Source organism: Pelodiscus sinensis, chromosome 8, assembly GCF_052426305.1.
Source record: "Pelodiscus sinensis isolate ZL-2025 chromosome 8, ASM5242630v1, whole genome shotgun sequence".
NCBI lineage: Eukaryota > Metazoa > Chordata > Testudines > Trionychidae > Pelodiscus > Pelodiscus sinensis.
Genome location: NC_143059.1, coordinates 24,122,505 through 24,140,279, shown reverse-complemented (window position 1 = coordinate 24,140,279; position 17,775 = coordinate 24,122,505). Strand labels below are relative to the sequence as shown.

At 47.4% G+C, this 17,775-nt stretch overlaps 1 protein-coding gene across 3 annotated transcripts in view; it reads left to right on the top strand.

The window, feature by feature from the left end:
* Positions 1-12,073: 12,073 nt before the first annotated feature.
* Positions 12,074-17,775, top strand: part of JMJD1C (jumonji domain containing 1C) — a 389,891-nt gene continuing 384,189 nt past the window's right edge. Inside the window, exon 1 of one of the 3 annotated variants that reach the window (XM_075934893.2) lies at positions 12,074-12,521. In XM_075934893.2, coding sequence (XP_075791008.2) covers positions 12,363-12,521 — 159 coding nt within the window. In that variant the 5' untranslated portion in view covers positions 12,074-12,362. The remainder of the gene's footprint in view (positions 12,522-17,775) is intronic. The other 2 variants (XM_075934894.2, XM_075934898.2) reach the window with 2 other exon arrangements.

The window sequence follows — 17,775 nt, the reverse complement described above, 5'->3', positions numbered from 1 at the left end:
CAAGAAGTTATCCCCAACATTCTCCAAAAACTTCCTGGATTGCCTGTGTACTGCTGTATTGGTTTCCCAACAGATGTCAGGGTGATTAAAGTCCCCCATGAGAACCAGGGCCTGCGATCTGGAAGCTTCGCTCAGTTGTTCGAAGAAAGCCTCATCTACCTCATCCACCTGGTTCGGTGGCCTGTAGCAGACACCAACCACAACATCACTGCTGTTTGCTCCTTTAAACCTGACCCATAGACTTTCAACAAGTTTTTCTCCCTCTTTATACTGGAGTTCAGAGCAATCATAGTGCTCTCTTACATATAGTGCAACTCCTCCTCCTTTTCTCCCCTGCCTGTTGTTCCTGAACAATCTATACCCTTCCATGACAGCGCTCCAGTCATGCGAGTCATCCCACCAAGTCTCTGTTATCCCAATTAAATCATATTTCTTGGCCTGGGCCAGGGCCTCCAGCTCTTCCTGCTTGTTGCCCAGGCTTCTCGCATTAGTGTACAAACACTTCAGGTAACCAGTTGATTGCACTATCTTCTCCATTCGAAACTGGGGTCCTCCTTGCTCGCTCCTTGCTCTATGCATTTCTTCCCGGTATCTGACTTTCCCACTCCCCTCAGGGTTTTGGTCACCGTCCCCCGACGAACCTAGTTTAAAGCCCTCCTCACTAGGTTCGCAAGCCTGCCCGCGAAGATGCTCCTTCCTCTCTTGGTTAGGTGGATCCCATCTCTTCCTAACAATCCTTCCGCCCGGAACAGAGTCCCATGGTCGAAGAAACCAAAGCCCTCTCTGCGACACCACCTGCGCAACCACGCATTTACGTCCTCAATTCGACGATCCCTGCCCAGTCCTTTCCCTTCAACAGGGAGGATGGACGAGAACACCACTTGCGCTCCAAAGTCTTGGATCCTTCTTCCCAGTGCTACATAATCCGCAGCAACCCGCTCAAGGTCATTCTTGGCCGTATCATTCGTTCCTACATGGAGAAGCAGGAAGGGGTAGCGATCCGAAGGTTTGATCAGCTTGCTAAGCCTCTCAGTGACATCCCGAATGCGAGCTCCCGGTAAGCAGCACACCTCTCGAGATTCCAGGTCCGGACGGCAGAGGGATGGCTCAGTCCCTCTTAGGAGGGAGTCCCCGACCACCACCACCCGTCGTTTCCTTTTGGGGGTGGTGGCTGTGGAACCCCCATCCCTAGGACTACGCATCCCATGCCTTTCAGTAGATGGTGCTCCCTTCTGGTTTCTACCTTGTGAGGTCCCTTCCAGAGCATTCAGCACTGCAGAGCCTGTGGAGAGAGCTTGAAAGCGATTGCTTACCTCTATAGCATCGGGGGAATCCCGTGCTGGCCTTTTTCCCCTTCTAGAAGTTACATGCTGCCAGTTCTCCTCTTGGTCGCGTACTGCCCTCACTGGCTCCTCTGCCTGCCGTGCTTGAAGGATCAAATGCTGCCTTCTATCGAGGAAGTCTTCATCCTCTCTGATCAAGCGTAAGGTCGACACTTGAGCCTCTAGTCCTCTAATTTTTTCTTCCAAAATCTCGACCAGCTTGCACTTGGTGCAGATGAAATCCGTTCTTTCTTCCGGGAGGAAGACAAACATGGCACACGCCGTGCAGGTAACAGCAGCAGACGCATCATCAACCATCTCTGCTGTCCTGGAGAAGGGATTTAAAAAGAAAGACAAGAGAACCTCCCGCCCTTCCCTCAACTCCCTCTCAAAACTCCCTGTTAGCAATCACCTGTTCGCAAGCTCCTTGGTCGCTTGCCCACTGCCTTATAAAGCCCCTCCCCCTACCAAGGCTCAGCCAATCAGCAGAGGCTTCTACAATTCAAACTTTAATTAGAAGCCAACAGTTTCCACCTGCCAATCACAGCCCCTACCAATCACAGCACAAACTCTATCAAGGGGAGGGGGGAAGGAAAAAAAAAAAAAAAAAAAAAAAAGCCTCACTCTCAAACACAGGGGAAAATAAATAAATAAATAAATAAACAAACAAACAAACAAACAAAAAAAGAACACACAACCCTCACTCTCTTAGCCTATTGTTGAACAGCTCCTTTTTGCAGTCCACGTGTCTAGCATATGGCTTCATGAGCCATGGGAGCAAAGGCTAGGCTGGGTGTCAATGGTTATTTTGCAATACCCTAAGAAAGTCTCCGCTTACATCTTTGTCAACAGTTAACTCAATAGTAAACATGTCTCTATACAACATATGAAGTAGAAGATAAGTTAACATAGCAGTTAAATTAAAAAAATATTGAAAATACAGCAGAAACTGGATTATGTGGAATATTCAACATACCAGAGTGATGCAAAATTGAGTATAAGGAAGTGCAAGTTATTCCTTTTGGGGGAAGAATAACTCGGAACACTGGCATGCATGAATGTTTGTCTAGACAGTGGCCACGAAGAAAGAGATTTTAAAATAATGGGCTGTGTCTAGACTGGCAAGTTTTTTCACAAAAGCAGTTGCTTTTGCGGAAAAACTTGCCAGCTGTCTACACTGGCCGCTTGAATTTCCGCAAGAACACTGACATCCTACTGTCTGAAATCAGTGCTTCTTGCGGAAATACTATGCTGCTCCCATTTGGGCAAAAGTCCTTTTGCGCAAAGCTTTTGCGGAAAAGGGCCAGTGTAGACAGCTCAGACTTTTTCCGCGCAAAAAAGCCCCTATCGCGAAAATGGCAATCGGGGCTTTTTTGTGGAAAAGCGCGTCCAGATTGGCACAGACGCTTTTCCGCAAAAGCGTCCATGCCAATCTAGGCGCTCTTTTCCGCAAATGCTTTTAATGGAAAACTTTTCTATTAAAAGCATTTGCAGAAAATCATGCCAGTCTAGACATAGCCCTGGTGTCTGTAACAGGCTCTAATTCACACAGTATCAGACCCTGCCATTGTTTCCCTTTCCTCAGCCAAGCGAACCAATTGGTACTTGCAAATTATTCTACCCTTCTATTGTTTGTTATTTTATGATAATAAACCAACTAAGGAGTAGAACTGTCTTTGTTTTTCAGAACTGGCCCCTGTTCATAATGTTCCTCCTGGCCTTCTATTTTGTACTCATGGGTTTCCCTCCTGACTTTCTCCACTGGTATTACCAACCTTTCATTTTGGGTGGTAGCAAAGCTTCTTACCCACAACCCTCAGCTGGCCTGTCTTTCTCTCCACAACCCCCTTTACTCTGGTATCTGGCTGGTTCACTCTTCCCTGAACTAATACTACATGGTACCTGGCCTCTGGCCCAAGCTCAAACCCATCAATTAGGTGGTGGATAAGTAGCTATAGGTAAGGCTGAGACAACTCCCCTTCGAGGGCCAGGCCACCTTGTGATATACTGAATAATAAAAGAGAATCAATACACTATTCAAAGCTGTGGTGAAAACCAAGATCCACGCCGATGACAGTGTAGAGAGATTCAAAGGACAACCAAATTGCTACCCAGACTTAAGAAAGTTATTAGAATGAGATGTAAAAAATTCAATATCTAGATGGAAAATTATTGTGGATGAAGGGGACATAATACTTTTTAGATAACCATATAATGGTACGTTTAATGGTACTCTGATATTAGGAAAAATATTTTGACAGTAAAAACAATTGATATGAAACATTTTGTCTGGTGAATGAGTTAAGTAATATAAATATAGCATAGAATCATTTGTTTGATGTATGGAATTGAACAAGATAACGTAGTTGAACAGAATGTCCCTAAATACTATTACACATTTTTGCTTGTTACCTTTCTTTGACCAAAAACACCTCATGCAATTAATATCACCCCCATATCTAAGCAGGACTAAAGGCTTGATCCAGCTCCCAGTTAAATTGATGGGAGTCTTTCTGCTAATTTCAACTGTAGCTAGCTCAAATCTTTGATAAGAGGTAGTAAAGTTCTAGGAATCTAGAATACCATATAGCATCTTTCATTTACAGGAGAAAGATTTGATGATAGGAAGTTTAATCTCTACAGATTTCATATTACTCTGATGAAATCCCTATAAACAATCAAATAAACCTTTGATTGCAAAGATGGTGGTATAAACAATATCTACCTATTTTAGGTGTTCTTTTTTTGGCACACAATGTCTGCTTAGATTTTGTTTAATATGTTAATTTACTTTTCTCTTTTTAAAGTTGATTTGTTTTAAGGGTTTAGTTTTTGTGGGGTTTTTTTGGGGGGGGTGGTTTGTTTTTTTATGAGTACAAGGGGCACTGAATATCATTCTTATGGTGGAAAGGCCTTTTTGAAGAGGAAGGTTTAGTGTGTTTCCTAACATAGTAAGGAACACAAATACCCAGATACAAAGAGTATCACAAAAATACAAAGTAACACAAACACATAGAGAAGGATTGGAACTTAACTTCATTTATAAGTTTAATTCTTATGCAAATGGATGAACAAGGACATCAGCTGGCTCACACATTTCCTTCCACATCCTATGACTTTTTAACCACCAACCAACTGTTCTTATCAGCGTGTTGTAACTATTTGAACCTTCTACTCACTGTGGCTATGTCTACACTCACGGCTTCTTGAGCAAGTATGGCCATTCTTGTGCAAGAATCCGCAGAGCGTCTACACTGCCTGCCCGTTCTTGCGCAAAGAAATTTACAGTACGGCATGGTAAGAGAGGGATTCTTGTGCAAGAGATACGCTCTTTTTTAACAGATGTAAGCCCTCTTGCGCAGGAGCTATTGCACAAGAGGGCAGTGTGGACGCTCGGCAGGGATTACTTGCGCAAGAAAGCCCTGTGGCTAAAATGGCCCTCGGAGCTTTCTTGTGCAAAAGAGCATCCACACTGCCATGGGAGCTCTTGCGCAAAAGCACAGGATGCACATGGCATTGTGGACATTTTCTCGCGCAAGATTTCTTGCACAAGAACCCTTGCACAAGATGTTCTTGCGCAAGAAGCTGCGAGTGTAGACATAGCCTGTCTCTCTTTTTATTTTTTCTCTTTTCCCCCTTCTTTTTTTCTCTCTCTTTTTTCCTCTCTCCCCTCTTCCCCCCCTTCCCTTATTTATTCTGATAGCATCAGAAGCTGACTGGGAACCAATGAAGGGACAAGCATAGATTTGATGTGTTCATGGTTACCACAACCATGGAGAAGTAGTGTAATGGGGTTGAGTCACTGGCTGGACAGCTCCTGCTGGTCATGCCAGGAATTAACTCTTTTTGGCTGTGTCTACACTGGCCACTTATTCCGGAAAATCAGCCGCTTTTCCGGAATAACTTGCCAGCTGTCTACACTGGCCCCTTGAATTTCCGGAAAAGCACTGACGATCTACTGTAAAATCATCAGTGCTTTTCCGGAAAAACTATGCTGCTCCCTTTTGGGCAAAAGTCCTTTTCCGGAAAACTGTTCTGGAAAAGGGCCAGTATAGACAGCACAGATTTCTTTTCCGCAAAAATGACGATCGGGGCTTTTTTGCGGAAAAGCGCGTCTACATTGGCACGGACGCTTTTCCAGAAAAAGTGCTTTTCCAGAAAAGCATCCTGTCAATGTAGACGCGCTTTTTCCGGAAATACTTATAATGGAAAACTGTTCCGTTTTAAGCATTTCCGGAAAATCATGCCAGTGTAGATGTAGCCTTGGAGTACCCCACCTTCTGACCTGTGTCTTATCCCTCATTGCCCTGATCATCCTGTTTATTGTCTCCACCCACCAGCTCTGGACCCATATTGCTCCCTGGACTGCAGCACCCTCTGCAGGACACTCAGTTCTCCCCCCCCCAAAACTTCTGGGGAGTATCAGCAGTCCTCAATCAGTACACATGCCTGAACAGGCAACTGCAGCCCCAAAGTCTAGCCCCTTGATTCAAGGGCAAGCTGCAGTCTGTATAGGCCACACTTTTTGGTGGCAAAGACCAGATATGGTTATATTAGGGCTTGACTGTAAACAATGGATAGACCATGTGAGGTGCCCTGGATGGAAGCTAGAGGCACACCATTAAGAATAGGCATCAGTAGGTTTCTGGTATAGGGCGGTGTTTATGTGACCATCATTTATTTGTACTGGATTTGGGCTTAATGATATGCCCAGCTGACAATCAGTTGTTCATTTATTATCTGAGGTTCATTGGTGATCCCTGGGCTTTGATTGCCTAATATTTTCCATTAAAAAATTCTTCTGACAGAGCAAGTACCCCATAGTTTGCAACAAGACAAATATTGGCAAGTGAATAGTCCTGGGTTCAGGAAGATGAATTCTGATCGCTCCATAAAAATCCATTCAGATTTGGCTAAGTCATAGGGTGTCAAAAACTGCCATTTCCTGTCTGTGGTTTGTTTACCACAATTTGTTCTGGGCTTGCTGCCAGAAACCATCAGCATTCCATTCGTGTTGTGCATGTGCCAGACTGGTGTCTCCATCCAGTATGCCACACAGAATTAGTTTCCAGACGAGATAGGGGGGAAACATGCTACCACCATTTTGTCTATCAAAGCACCCTTTGGCTCATTGTTCTCTTGACTTCTTCTAGTGGCTAGTGAAAATGATTCTGACCCCTTTGTAATCTTTCCTGCTGAGCAAGGCCTCAGAGCCTGCTGAGAAGTTAAGATGGGAACATGTCTAATGCAGTGTTTCCCAATTTTATTTGCCCATGAACCCTTTTAAACTTAAGAAATTAGAGGAACCCATAATACAATGGTGCACCAGCTGGGCCTAGGGTAGCCAGGGGAAAAATGTATCAAGCCAAAAAAAACGGGATCAAAGTGCCAGGACACCCCAGAAAGACAGCTGCTTACTCACCATTACCCTAATAACAGTCTGATATATGGAGCTGAAAAAGTAGACCACGAATAAGTAAGGAAAATAATGTCAGAAGGAAGGGAGGGTAGAGGAGGCAACTTAGGGCAGGGTATCTGGCCAGGAGGGAGGGTACAAGAGGGGACTTGGGGCAGGGTGTCAGAGCAAGCTGGAAATGCAGAGTCTTGGTGGGGGGAAGGGGGGAGGGAGGGAGGGGGATTTGGGTGCAGGGTCTGGGCATGAGGGTGAACCTTACCTGGCCTGGCACCCTGCTGCAGCAGGGACAGCCTCCAGGCAGCGTACTCTTGTTCCTGGATGGGGGAAAGGGGAGCTTAGTCCCCCCACTCCCCATGAAGTGGGGATCCCAGCACAGCTGCAGCACCAGGTCAGGCTTCCCACTGGCAGGGCATGGGATGGGGAGCGATGTGCCCTGGCGGGGCACACCAGAGCCCAAGCCAAGTTCCATGCAGGTAGCAGTTTAAAAACGCCAAGATCAAGGAGTGGCTACCCGGTACCTCAAACCCAGCCACGCCTCCCTGTCCCCCTCCCATAAGCAGCAGCCACTGTAAAAGCTGCCACCTGCACACGTGGAGGAGGAGGAAGCTGTGCAGCACTGGATGTCTTATGGAACAGGGGCCATCCTGCAGGGTGGGGAGGGAGCCACACCATGCGCGGGGGTGGAGCAGCTGCAGGGGGTGGTGGAGCAGCCAAAGCTGCGCACCCCCAGAAGCCCGCCCCTGCTGGCAAAGCTCCAATGGGAGCTGTCTACTGGCTCTGCAGGGGGCAGGGAGTAGAATTTTTTCACAGAACCCTGAGTTCCACTTTGCGGTACCCCAGAGTTCCACGGAGCACCATTTGGGAAACACTGCTCTAATGAGACATCATAGTGCAGGCACTCACCCTCACAGAACCTCCAGTTGGTCACTTAGGGTATGTCTACACTTGCATGCTAGTTCAAACTAGGGATGCAAATGCAGGCATTTGAAATAGTCAATGAAGCAGGGATTGAAATATCCCGTGCATCATTAGCATGATCTCACCGGTGTGTTACTCCGAATGCCAGCTGTTTCGAAAGTGAAAGTGCGTGCCGGGATGAGTTAGTTCAAACCAAACCCCTTGGTTCGAGTTACTCCTCGACATCAACCAGGGATGTAGGCCTGTTGCCTTTGTCTGCCTTCACTGCTTCCCTGCAGCCCTAGTGCCTTTAGGCCTTGCTTCAGACCCTGCAGCTTGGAAGTGAGGTCAGGTCAGAGCTCCCCAGCTCTGCCTGCCTTTCCCCAAGACAGCTCTGTCTCAGGTACCCCCATTAGCTTCCCTAGGAACCAAGCCCCTCCTGCTTTTCAGCAAGAGTGTGTGACTTCTTCTTTCCAGGAGCCCTTACTTATATAGCCTCAGCTGGGCCCTAAGTGGCTGTATCAGCCTTAACTGCAGGTTCTACTCTCTCAGCCTTCTCCCAGGATTGGATTTTAACCTTTAAAGGGCCAGTGCAGGGCAGATGCCCTGTCACAAGACTCAAAACTCAATTCTTTAAGCTTAGCTTCTGCAAAGTTCTTATGCTTGACTCTGCTTTATATAAAATATAGTTCCTACCCATGTTATTCACTATTCCAGTAAGTCATGTCACTTTCGCTAGTGCAGGACTGGTCAAGCATACAGACCTCTGAGCCAGATGAGACAATCAGAATTCCAGTAGCCAAGGAGCATCTATCAGGGCTTTAGCCCTGTAGAGAGGGGAATCTCAGGCAGCAGAGCTGGCATCCTCGCTGGGTCACTGAGCCAAGTGGCCCAGAAGGGGCAGGGCCTGAGGCAAAGGGGCAGGGCTGGAGCTAGGCCAGGGCTGGCGTGAGGTGTGTGTAGTTGGTTCCTCTGCATATGGCCCCGCACTTTACTGTTGGTTCCACTGCTGTGGCGGTGGTGGCCTGGAATTCTGCTGTGGTGGTGGTGCGCCCCCATCTGTTGACAGGCCTGATCTCAGTGTTTCAGCCCCATGGGAGGCAACTGCTAGGGCTCTGGGCTTCATCCTGAGGAAGGGGGTTTACTGAAGCACCACTTCTGCTGACACACCGAATCCCGGTAGCAATGCTCCATAGGGCTCAGAGTGAGGTCAACCTGACTCACTACAAGCAGGCAGAACAGGTAAATTGTCTAGCCCAGGCCCTGCTTCCCTGTGGGATAACAGGCCTGGGAAGAAGTCACTATGCCCATACCCTGATTCAGAGCGGGACAGCAAGCAATTCAAGTGCTCAGGCCTATGCTCAGGCTGAGCAGCAGTCAGGTCTCCTGGCACTAGTGGAGAGATAACAAGCGAAGGCATTTGGCTGAAAAAAGGGAATACTGCCACCCACAGATTGGGATGGTAGGGGGTGATGCAGGACCCCCCACTCCACAGCATCCCAGCCTAGGGCCCTAAGAGTGGCAGACTTGGCTTCCCCTGGGTCAGCAGGAATCCTGACTACAACACACTGAGTTTACTTCCATTTCCTCAGCTAGACCAGGGTTGGGTCTCCCTGAGCTACTTTCCAATTCCTCCAGTGGCCCTACCTGGCTTGGTACCAGCTTCTCGGGTCTTCAGGGAACTAAGTCTCTGGCAGGCCTTCCAGCGGCTGTGGGTGTGGGATTGCCAGTGGTCCTGACGGTCCTAGCCAGTCTTCCTCTTCTTACAGGGGCATGCCAGCCTCCCAACTTTGGAGCTCAGGAAAGGTGTCTGGCTCCCTCAGTGGCAGAGCTCAAAGGTCCAGCCCCAATGCTTCCTGGGGACCAGAGGACTGGACTTGATCACCTCTCAAGGTCCTTTCCAGTTCTAGTATTCTACAATTCTATGATTCTGCATAGAGTATAGCAAAAATGTCTTTGAAGAGATACTTTTCCTCGGAGAACCTTGAATCTAGAGAAGAGAGGTGCAGCTGCAGCTGCAGCTGCAGCTGGCCTGGGGCTCCTCTGGCCTAGGGGTATGCTTGGGGCTTCTCCGGGAGGAGTTTGTGGCTCTGGCCAAGGGGAAGCAATAGGTCTCAGGGCTCTGGGCACAGAAGCAACTAGTGTAGAGGGACACAAAGAGGGCACTAGCCAAAGGGGGATATGTGACCTCTCCACCCCCCAGGACTCTTCCTTGTGCCACCCTTAGGCTGGGGCCCACAACTGTCCCCATCTGTCCTTTCCCCATCACATGATACCTGGGGTTGAAAGGGTCTTTCCTACTGTGCTGCTTCCGGCAGCATTGTTGGAGGCAACCAGGGAGAGTGCAACAGCCAGGCAGTGTGACCAGAAGAGGAAAGGCTCTGGCACTGCCAGCTCCTGCCCTTTGTTTCCTTCCCTCCCCGCCTAGCGTTTGGGATTGGGCATGTGACCCTTCCACCTCTCCCTCTCCATGCATCATACAGAGCACACAGAGCAGAGCTCGGGGCTAGCCTTTGAAAATGAGGGCTCCGCCTGTAGCCCATGCTGGTTGTGTACAAGCAGGAAGTATAAAGGGAGGACCCTGCAGCTCAATTGAGGCTGGACCAGGGGAGGAGATGGATGACCTTCTAGGAAGCCAAGCCTTCTGCAGGACTCTGAGGGTACGTCTAAACTACATGGCTCCGTCGATGGAGCCATGTAGATTTGTTGTTTTGGCAAAGGGAAATGAAGCGGTGATTTAAATAATCGCCGCTTCATTTAAATTTACATGGCTGTCGCGCTGAGCCGACAAACATCTGATCAGCTTCCACAGGCTGCAATTGCTCTTGCTGACATCCTTGCTGAAGGTTAACCAGCAAACCCAAGATGCGTTTTACTGTCCTTTATATAGCCCCCAGCTGGGCCCCTATTAGTCCAACCTGCCTCAGCTGGGTCTTTGCTTCCAGCCCTGACTTTGGGCTTGGGTTTTGCCCTTAAAGGGTCAGTGCAGGGCATGTGCCCTGTCACACTTCTGGTTGTCAATTTAGCTCAGGCTGGTATACCTTCACTGAGTAAAAACTTGTCTATTCAGAGACTGCATACACTAAAATCTGCCCAAAGGAGATATGATAAAGGTTTTTAGCCCACTGGTGGCATTTTAAAAATCTAGGTACTTCCACAATTTCAAAATCTGGCCTGTTATGAATATTGGGGAACCAGCTTATACACACAAGTAGTGACCGGAAGTGTGGCGCATACAGAGGCAAAACCATTGACAAAGGCAATTCCCTGAGGTGGATTTAAGGAAACTGAAGAAGTTTTGACACTTGACCAGACCAAAACACAGGTCAGGCAAAGATTAAATGTGTCTGGGGGGGAAAAAAGAACAATTTAGAATTAAGAACTTATGTTGCCAATGCCATACAAATAGAAAGTGAAGGTGTACCAGAAACAGTGTGAGGTGGGACTGTGGAAGGTCTTAGTAACTATGAATGTTTTCAATGCATAGCTGGCATTAAAAATATCAGTTACAAATAGCACATAGTAAACTCCGGTCATCTGAAGAAGTGGGCTGTGCCCACTAAAGCTCATGATACCATCTACATGTTTTGTTAGTCTATAAAGTGCCGCCAGACAATTTGTTGTTTAAGTTTATCCTATACTGACTAACTCACCCTGAAGCATAGAGCAGAATGACCTCCCTCTCCTCAACCTTACCAAAAGGAGATAATTAGGTGCTAAGAGTGATCAAAATAGCATTTTGAAAAGCAAATAATGTAAAGAAGCTGGAAATGACACTTGCAGTGGATGACAAGAGAAAGACAGTCCCGTTCGGACACCTTTGCGAGCCGCTAGGCTTTACACAGACATAGAAGCGGATGAGGAATTGCTTTAAAGACTGAACACAAGTAAGACGATTACAGCTCAGGGGCGGCGCCGGTGGGATACCTCACTGACTCCAGCCCGCCTGAGCGCTCACCCCAGCTGGGGAAGCGCTGCTGTGGCTCGGCACTGGGGGCATCCCAGCCCTGGGAAGCGGATGCCGCTGGGGGGAGGGAGCGGGAAGAGCCCCTGCGACCCCGCTTTGCAACCCCTTGCAGGAGGCTCAGCCCGGCTGGGGAACTGTCGCCCCCCCTCTGACCCTCCCTGACCCGGGCCGGGGCTCCCCGCGGACGCCGCCTGGCAGCGCCCCGGCTCTTACCCCCGCCCCTGACTGTGCCCTAGTGCCCCCTCCCCCCGCATGTCCCTGCAGTGCAGCCTGGCTGCCCCCGCACAGGCCCTGCCCCTTCCCCTCCGATTCACCCCACCGCCCCGCGCGCAGCGGAGAGCAGCAAGCTGCAGTCCCTAGGGAGGGCACGGCCAGGGCAGCGGCTGGTTCTGAGCATGCTCAGTTGCAGCGAAGCAGTAAAGGCTGGGGCCGGACTCTTTCCCATGCAGTAGTATTTCCCCCCACCCTCTCGCTGCTCGCTCTGTCTGGCGGAGGGAGACTGCGCGTGGTGCCGGTCTCCATGGCAGTCGGCTGTGTGGGCGGAGTGGTCGGGGCTGCAGCGCGGCTGTGAGCGAGCCGCCCCCCGCCCCCTCCCCTCTGTGTGTTTGTGTCAGGCTGGTGGCGGCGGCTGAGCTGCCCGGGGCTCCCGGCTTGGACGCGGCCAGCCGCAGAGACAGCCCCGCTCCCCGCCGGGCTCTCGGTATGGGCGACCCGTAGAGGGGCGGGCGGGTGCGGTGCCTGCGCGGCGGCGGCGGCGGCCATGGCGGTGGTGGAGACGCGGCCGGAGCTGGTGGGGAAGCGGTTCTTGTGTGTCGGGGGCGGCGACGAGGAGCAGCCGGAGCGCAGGGAGAGCGGGCGCTGGAGAGCCGGTGTCATTCGCGCCGTGTCCCACCGGGATTCGCACAGCCCCGAGCTGGCGGTAAGAGACCGGCCCCAGACCCTGCCCCGAGCGCTCCTGCGCGGCCGGGGGCCCCCGGTCACCCCGCGGGGCCCTCCTCAGCGGGCGGGGGGGAGGGGGAGGTCCGAGAGGGCGCTCGGCCAGAAGGGGGAGGTGCGGGAGTCTCCTGCTCTCTGCAGGGCAGCGCTCTGCTCCTGAGGGCTGGGCAGTGGGGTGGCCTCGTCCCCCTCGCCGGGGCCCTATCGGCGTGAGGGGTAGTACGAGTGGGAGTGGTCCCAGGACACTGCTTCTGCTTGTAGACAGGGCATGGCACAGCGTGTGTCAGTCTCTCGCTAGGCACCTGAGCTGGGGTCCGGAGAGCAGCGGTAAACACGGCCTCCCTCCCCTTTTCTCTCTGTAGCGTGGGACTCTGTCAGCCTCTTCTCCCTGCTGCAGACACCGTGCTGTGTGGTGGAGAATCGGGTTGACGTGGGTCACTAATCATAGAAATTATCCTGAATGAAGCAGCAAGAAGCTGCCGTAATTGGGAGATTGAGAGTGGAGTAAAGGTTTCTTTCCCTGCTCCAGAGAGATCGGCACTCCTAAAATTAAAGGCAGATTTAGTTGTGTATTTGTTTTGCTTATGTTAGGACGACAGAGGTGGTGGCATTGATGAGACTTACTCTTTTTGCATGGAAGAGATGGCTGCTACTCTGATAATGTTAGTTCTTCAAATTTATATTTTTCTGGAAAAAGGTAAACACTTAGTTTCTTTGTGGAGAGAAAATAGCCAGCCCTTTCCTTAGATAGGGCCGTGGAACAATTTACTCAAGTTGAATATTCTCGTCTTAAAAACTGTTTTTATTTAATGTTAAGTGGACAGGTTTAAAAATGGTTTTGTGACTATGAATAATAGTAAAAGATTATTTGAATTGTTTCCTTTCATTGTATGTGATGTTTTCCTAAGGGCTGTAGGAATGTTAGTGGACAGAGAGAATAAGCAAGGATATATTCTGTTGTGTTCAGACACATTCTTGCTGGGGGGAAAACACAAGGAGGATTGCCTTGGGTTAGTGTTATGAATACATAATCTGTAAAATGGAGTTTGTGTGCTGTAAAGAACTCATCTCTTATTTGTAAATTCCAGACTCTAGTAATATAAGAATCGATACTATTGCAGTTGTGCTGTTGCATATTTTATAATATTTTGAATATCTAAATGCTCACTTGGTGTTAAATGTCATGACTATAAAGCGTTTGTACATATAGAAAATCAACCAACTGCATTATGCAGTTCCCTGGTGTTGCTGATAATATATAGCAATTGAAGGTTTAAAAATTGGCATAAGTGTAATTACTTTTTTTATATGAAAAATGAGGTAAACCAAAATATCTGTTATTTTAAAGGCTATTAATTGCTTCATGTGGTGGGGGGAAGCAAGGTCTGTTAAAGTAATCTGTGCTTCCCTTTGTTCACCCCAGCAATTAAGTTTTATTTGTACAAGTTGAAGCATTTACACTGTAAACACTGGTGTCATTACCATAGGTTCTAGATTTTTTTTTTTTAGTTTACAAACTTTAATTTACAATTGTGTGTCATTTGTCCCTCTTTGTGAAATGTCTTACATTTTCAACCTTTGTGTTTTTGTCTTAGTCTTTCTGATATCAGTTGACTTTTGCATGACACTATGGAGTTTTGTCGATTTTGTTATGTAAGGAATGTGTTTTTAAAACACATTTACAAGGCAGTTTTGTAGAATATATATCTCATTATGGGAATATGCTGGGCAGCATGTGAAAAATGTACCAACTCCTACTAGTTAGTCCTGTACCAATCAGTAAACTCTAGGGACAAAACTGGCAAACAAGGGAAAGCTTTTTTTGTTTTTAAAGGTGATTTATCTTTTGTTTTATAGAGTGTCCAAAACATGCTAGGTGCTATTTGTTGTAGATATTTACAAATCCTAGCTGCACATCACAAAGCTCTTCATCTTTTAAAGTACTTACCCTCACACTGTTTTCTGGATGGGAAACTGAGGCACGGACTGAGATGACTTGTTCAAGGTTTTGCAGGAATTTTGTGGTAGAGTTGGGAACTGAGCTCACATCGCTCAGATCCCAGATAGCACGTCATCAAACTGTTTTTTTACGTGCTTTGCAGAATGAGCATGTCATCGAACTGTTCTTTTTAAGTGCTTTGCAGAATGTATAGAATATGGAAAAGTTATTTACTTGTTCCCATAACGTAAGAACTAGAGATCATCATATGAAATTAATAGGTAGAAGGTTTAACAAAAGGAAGTACTACTTCATGCAACACAGTCAACCTGTCAAATTCCTTGCCAGAGGATATTGTGAAGGCCAGGACTTTAACAGGCTTCAAAAAAGAGACAGATAAATTAATGGCGGATAGGTCCATTAATGGACCTATTAGCCAAGTGGGATAGGAATGGTGTCCCTAGCCTCTGTTTGACAGAGACTGGGAATGGGCAACAAGGGTGGGATCACTTGATGCCTTTCTGTTCCTTTCATTCCCTCTGGGGGCACCTAGCATTGGCCACTGTTAGAAGACAGGTTACTGGACTAGATGGACCTCTGGTCTGACCCAGTATGGCACTTATTATGTGTGTGAACCCAAAGCCCTGAGTGAGGCGAGAAGGAGAACAAAAGTTACAGTAACAAGACTGTAGGGTTGTTTATGTGGATTAGGCATACAGCTTTTTTTTTTCTTTACACCTGTTGTTTGTCTCATGGTATATCTACATGCTGGGCCTCACTCCCCCTTGTACAAGTAACCTGCATTGACTAAAGGAAGGTTTTCTGTCATTATTGGAACATTCTCTTTCTGAAAGCCATTATATACGTAGCCCTTTTCTGTTGTCAAAGGTATGTAGACATTGGAGATTTGGGTATCATAACTATGTTGATCAGATGGTTCTCTTTTCATTCCCTAACCGAACTAGCTATGTCAACTTATGTCTTAAATGTAGGTCGATCCTTTGACCTATCAGGTGTTTGAAATGCATGAAACCCCTCCTCAAATGTATCTGTCTTCCCTGGCTCCATTCCATACCCACCAATTTTAGGTGGTCTTCCCTATTAACTCCAGAATCTGCTGCTCATTACTAAAAAAAACCAAACCGTTTTTCATCACTGCATACAGCTTTCCAACTAGTGACAGTTAGCTTTATGAGTTTTGTTAATTTCAGACTGGCTTATCCTCTGTAGGTTATGAACCCTTCAGAAGCACTAGAGCTGTCCTGGGGCTCAAGAAGAAGCACTGCATCAATTCATTTATAATAGCTTTGCAACTGTGTGGGAAAGAGAAATTTGTAATCGCAAACTTCAGATACTGATGTCTGTGGCGAGTATGGTACAGATAAGTGGACAAATGAATTTTCAAGGCCTGATGTACTTCATGAAATGGAAATGGTTTTTTTTAATAGCCATATTCCAAAATGCTTGTATGTAGCTGAAATTTCTGTATCTCCTGATTAAGAAATTGAATTTTTTTAAAAAAAAGCCGCTTAAAGATTAAATGCAGCTTCAAAATTCTCAATGTTGAGAAACCATGAATTAATTAAATAACTTTGAATCTACAAGGAAGCAACCAGATCTTTCCAATGGCAGGTGCTCAGCACATATATGTCCTTGCTGAGCTCTTTCCCCTCATCTTGGAGTGGGTTTGGAAGCATAAGGAGATGGTGTTCTGCAGTTCTATGAAGCAGGGAGACGTCTCAGAGATTGGAACGCTAGGAGGAGGAGCTGCTGCTGAAGACTGTGGTGTTGTTGAGAGCTTCAGTCATCCCTTTTTTTTTCACTTCCAAGGGCCAGCTGGTTTCTCTGATTGGAGACCAGTCCTTGGATGGGGAAGAGTCTGTGATAAAATCTGTCGGTGACCAGCGTGGCCTAGAGCAGGGTTGGCAGCTCCTTTTGGGGCTCTGACCAGCGATGCCATTTCATGGGGGGAGGAAGGAGAGAGATGTGTAGCAGGAGTTTGAGGTTTGCTTAGGGTTTTGCATTTCTTAGACTGATTTTTGTATTTCACTTTCAATTTTGGGTGCATTTTTTTTTATTATTATAGTGCTCCATTCCATGTACTCCCAAATCACCTGATAGTGCCTCATCTTTAAATTGCCTGGTAGCACCTCTTCCCTTCACTCACACTCTGTTCTGTATTTCAGCAAGCTGTCCTCTGTTTTTTACTCTGGTCCTATACTTCTGGGGATGTAGTGATAACAGATTTGGCCACTCCACCTGATGAGTCTAGCGTTGGGTGACAGGTAGGGAAAGAAGGCCCCCGACCTGTAAAGAAAGGGAGAGGGGGCATGCGGAGGAGATTTCTTGCAGGGGCTCTTTGTTCTGTGACCCGTCCCCTTCAAGCACTTCCTTCCCTGCTAACCTGGGGTTGGTGCTTTTGGGTGAAGGCATGTGACTCTTAGTACTGTTGTCAAGGTGTGGCTGTGTGAAGCAGCCGTGGAATTGAGTTGGCGCACCAGTTGGAGCCCAACCTTGGTTCTCTGGTTAGATTCCTAGGATGGAGGAATCACTGCTCTTCAGTGATGCCTGTAGCTTCAGACCTGTCTTCCAAAGTTCTGGGAAGCAGGAGAGACCAATCATCAGCTGGGACTATGGCAAAGGAGTGTGGCCTGGCACCCCAACTCAACTCCCCATTGAGCATTAGTGTGAGTAAAAGACTTGAGTAAAAGATAAACACATTGAATTGACTTGTTCCCATTATTTTATGGAATTTTTTCCCTCCATTTTCCCTTTCTGGCTACAGTGCTTACTGTACCACTGGAATGGAGGATGACTAAACCATTTGGCAGTGGTTGTTATACTTCTGGCATCAGTCACTTTGAAAATGAGTGTGTTGTCTCTGCCATGCACACCTCATCCTTTTGCCCAAGATTGGGAACCCCTAGCTTTTCCTAAACATACTCTGTAGTTCATCTTGTAATCGGCACTAAACAGTCTGGATAATCTAGTATACATACATATAACCTTAATCTAAAAGTACTCTTCTAATTTCAGCCGTTAATTTTAACACATTTTTAAGGGTATGCTGAACTTTAAGCAGCGGGCAACTTTTTTTTTTTTAGTGAGTACCACAAATCAGTACTGTAATAAATCGCCTCACCTTCCATCTGTGAATTTGGAATAATCCTGTGTTAAGAGCAGCATTTGCTAACATGAGGAAAAAAGGGAAAGATTTACTTTGTTTTAATGTTTTGCATCTAGTGCTGGTCTGTGAGAGGCTCTTTCAATGGCCTGTTTTTCTGATAGTAATGGCTGC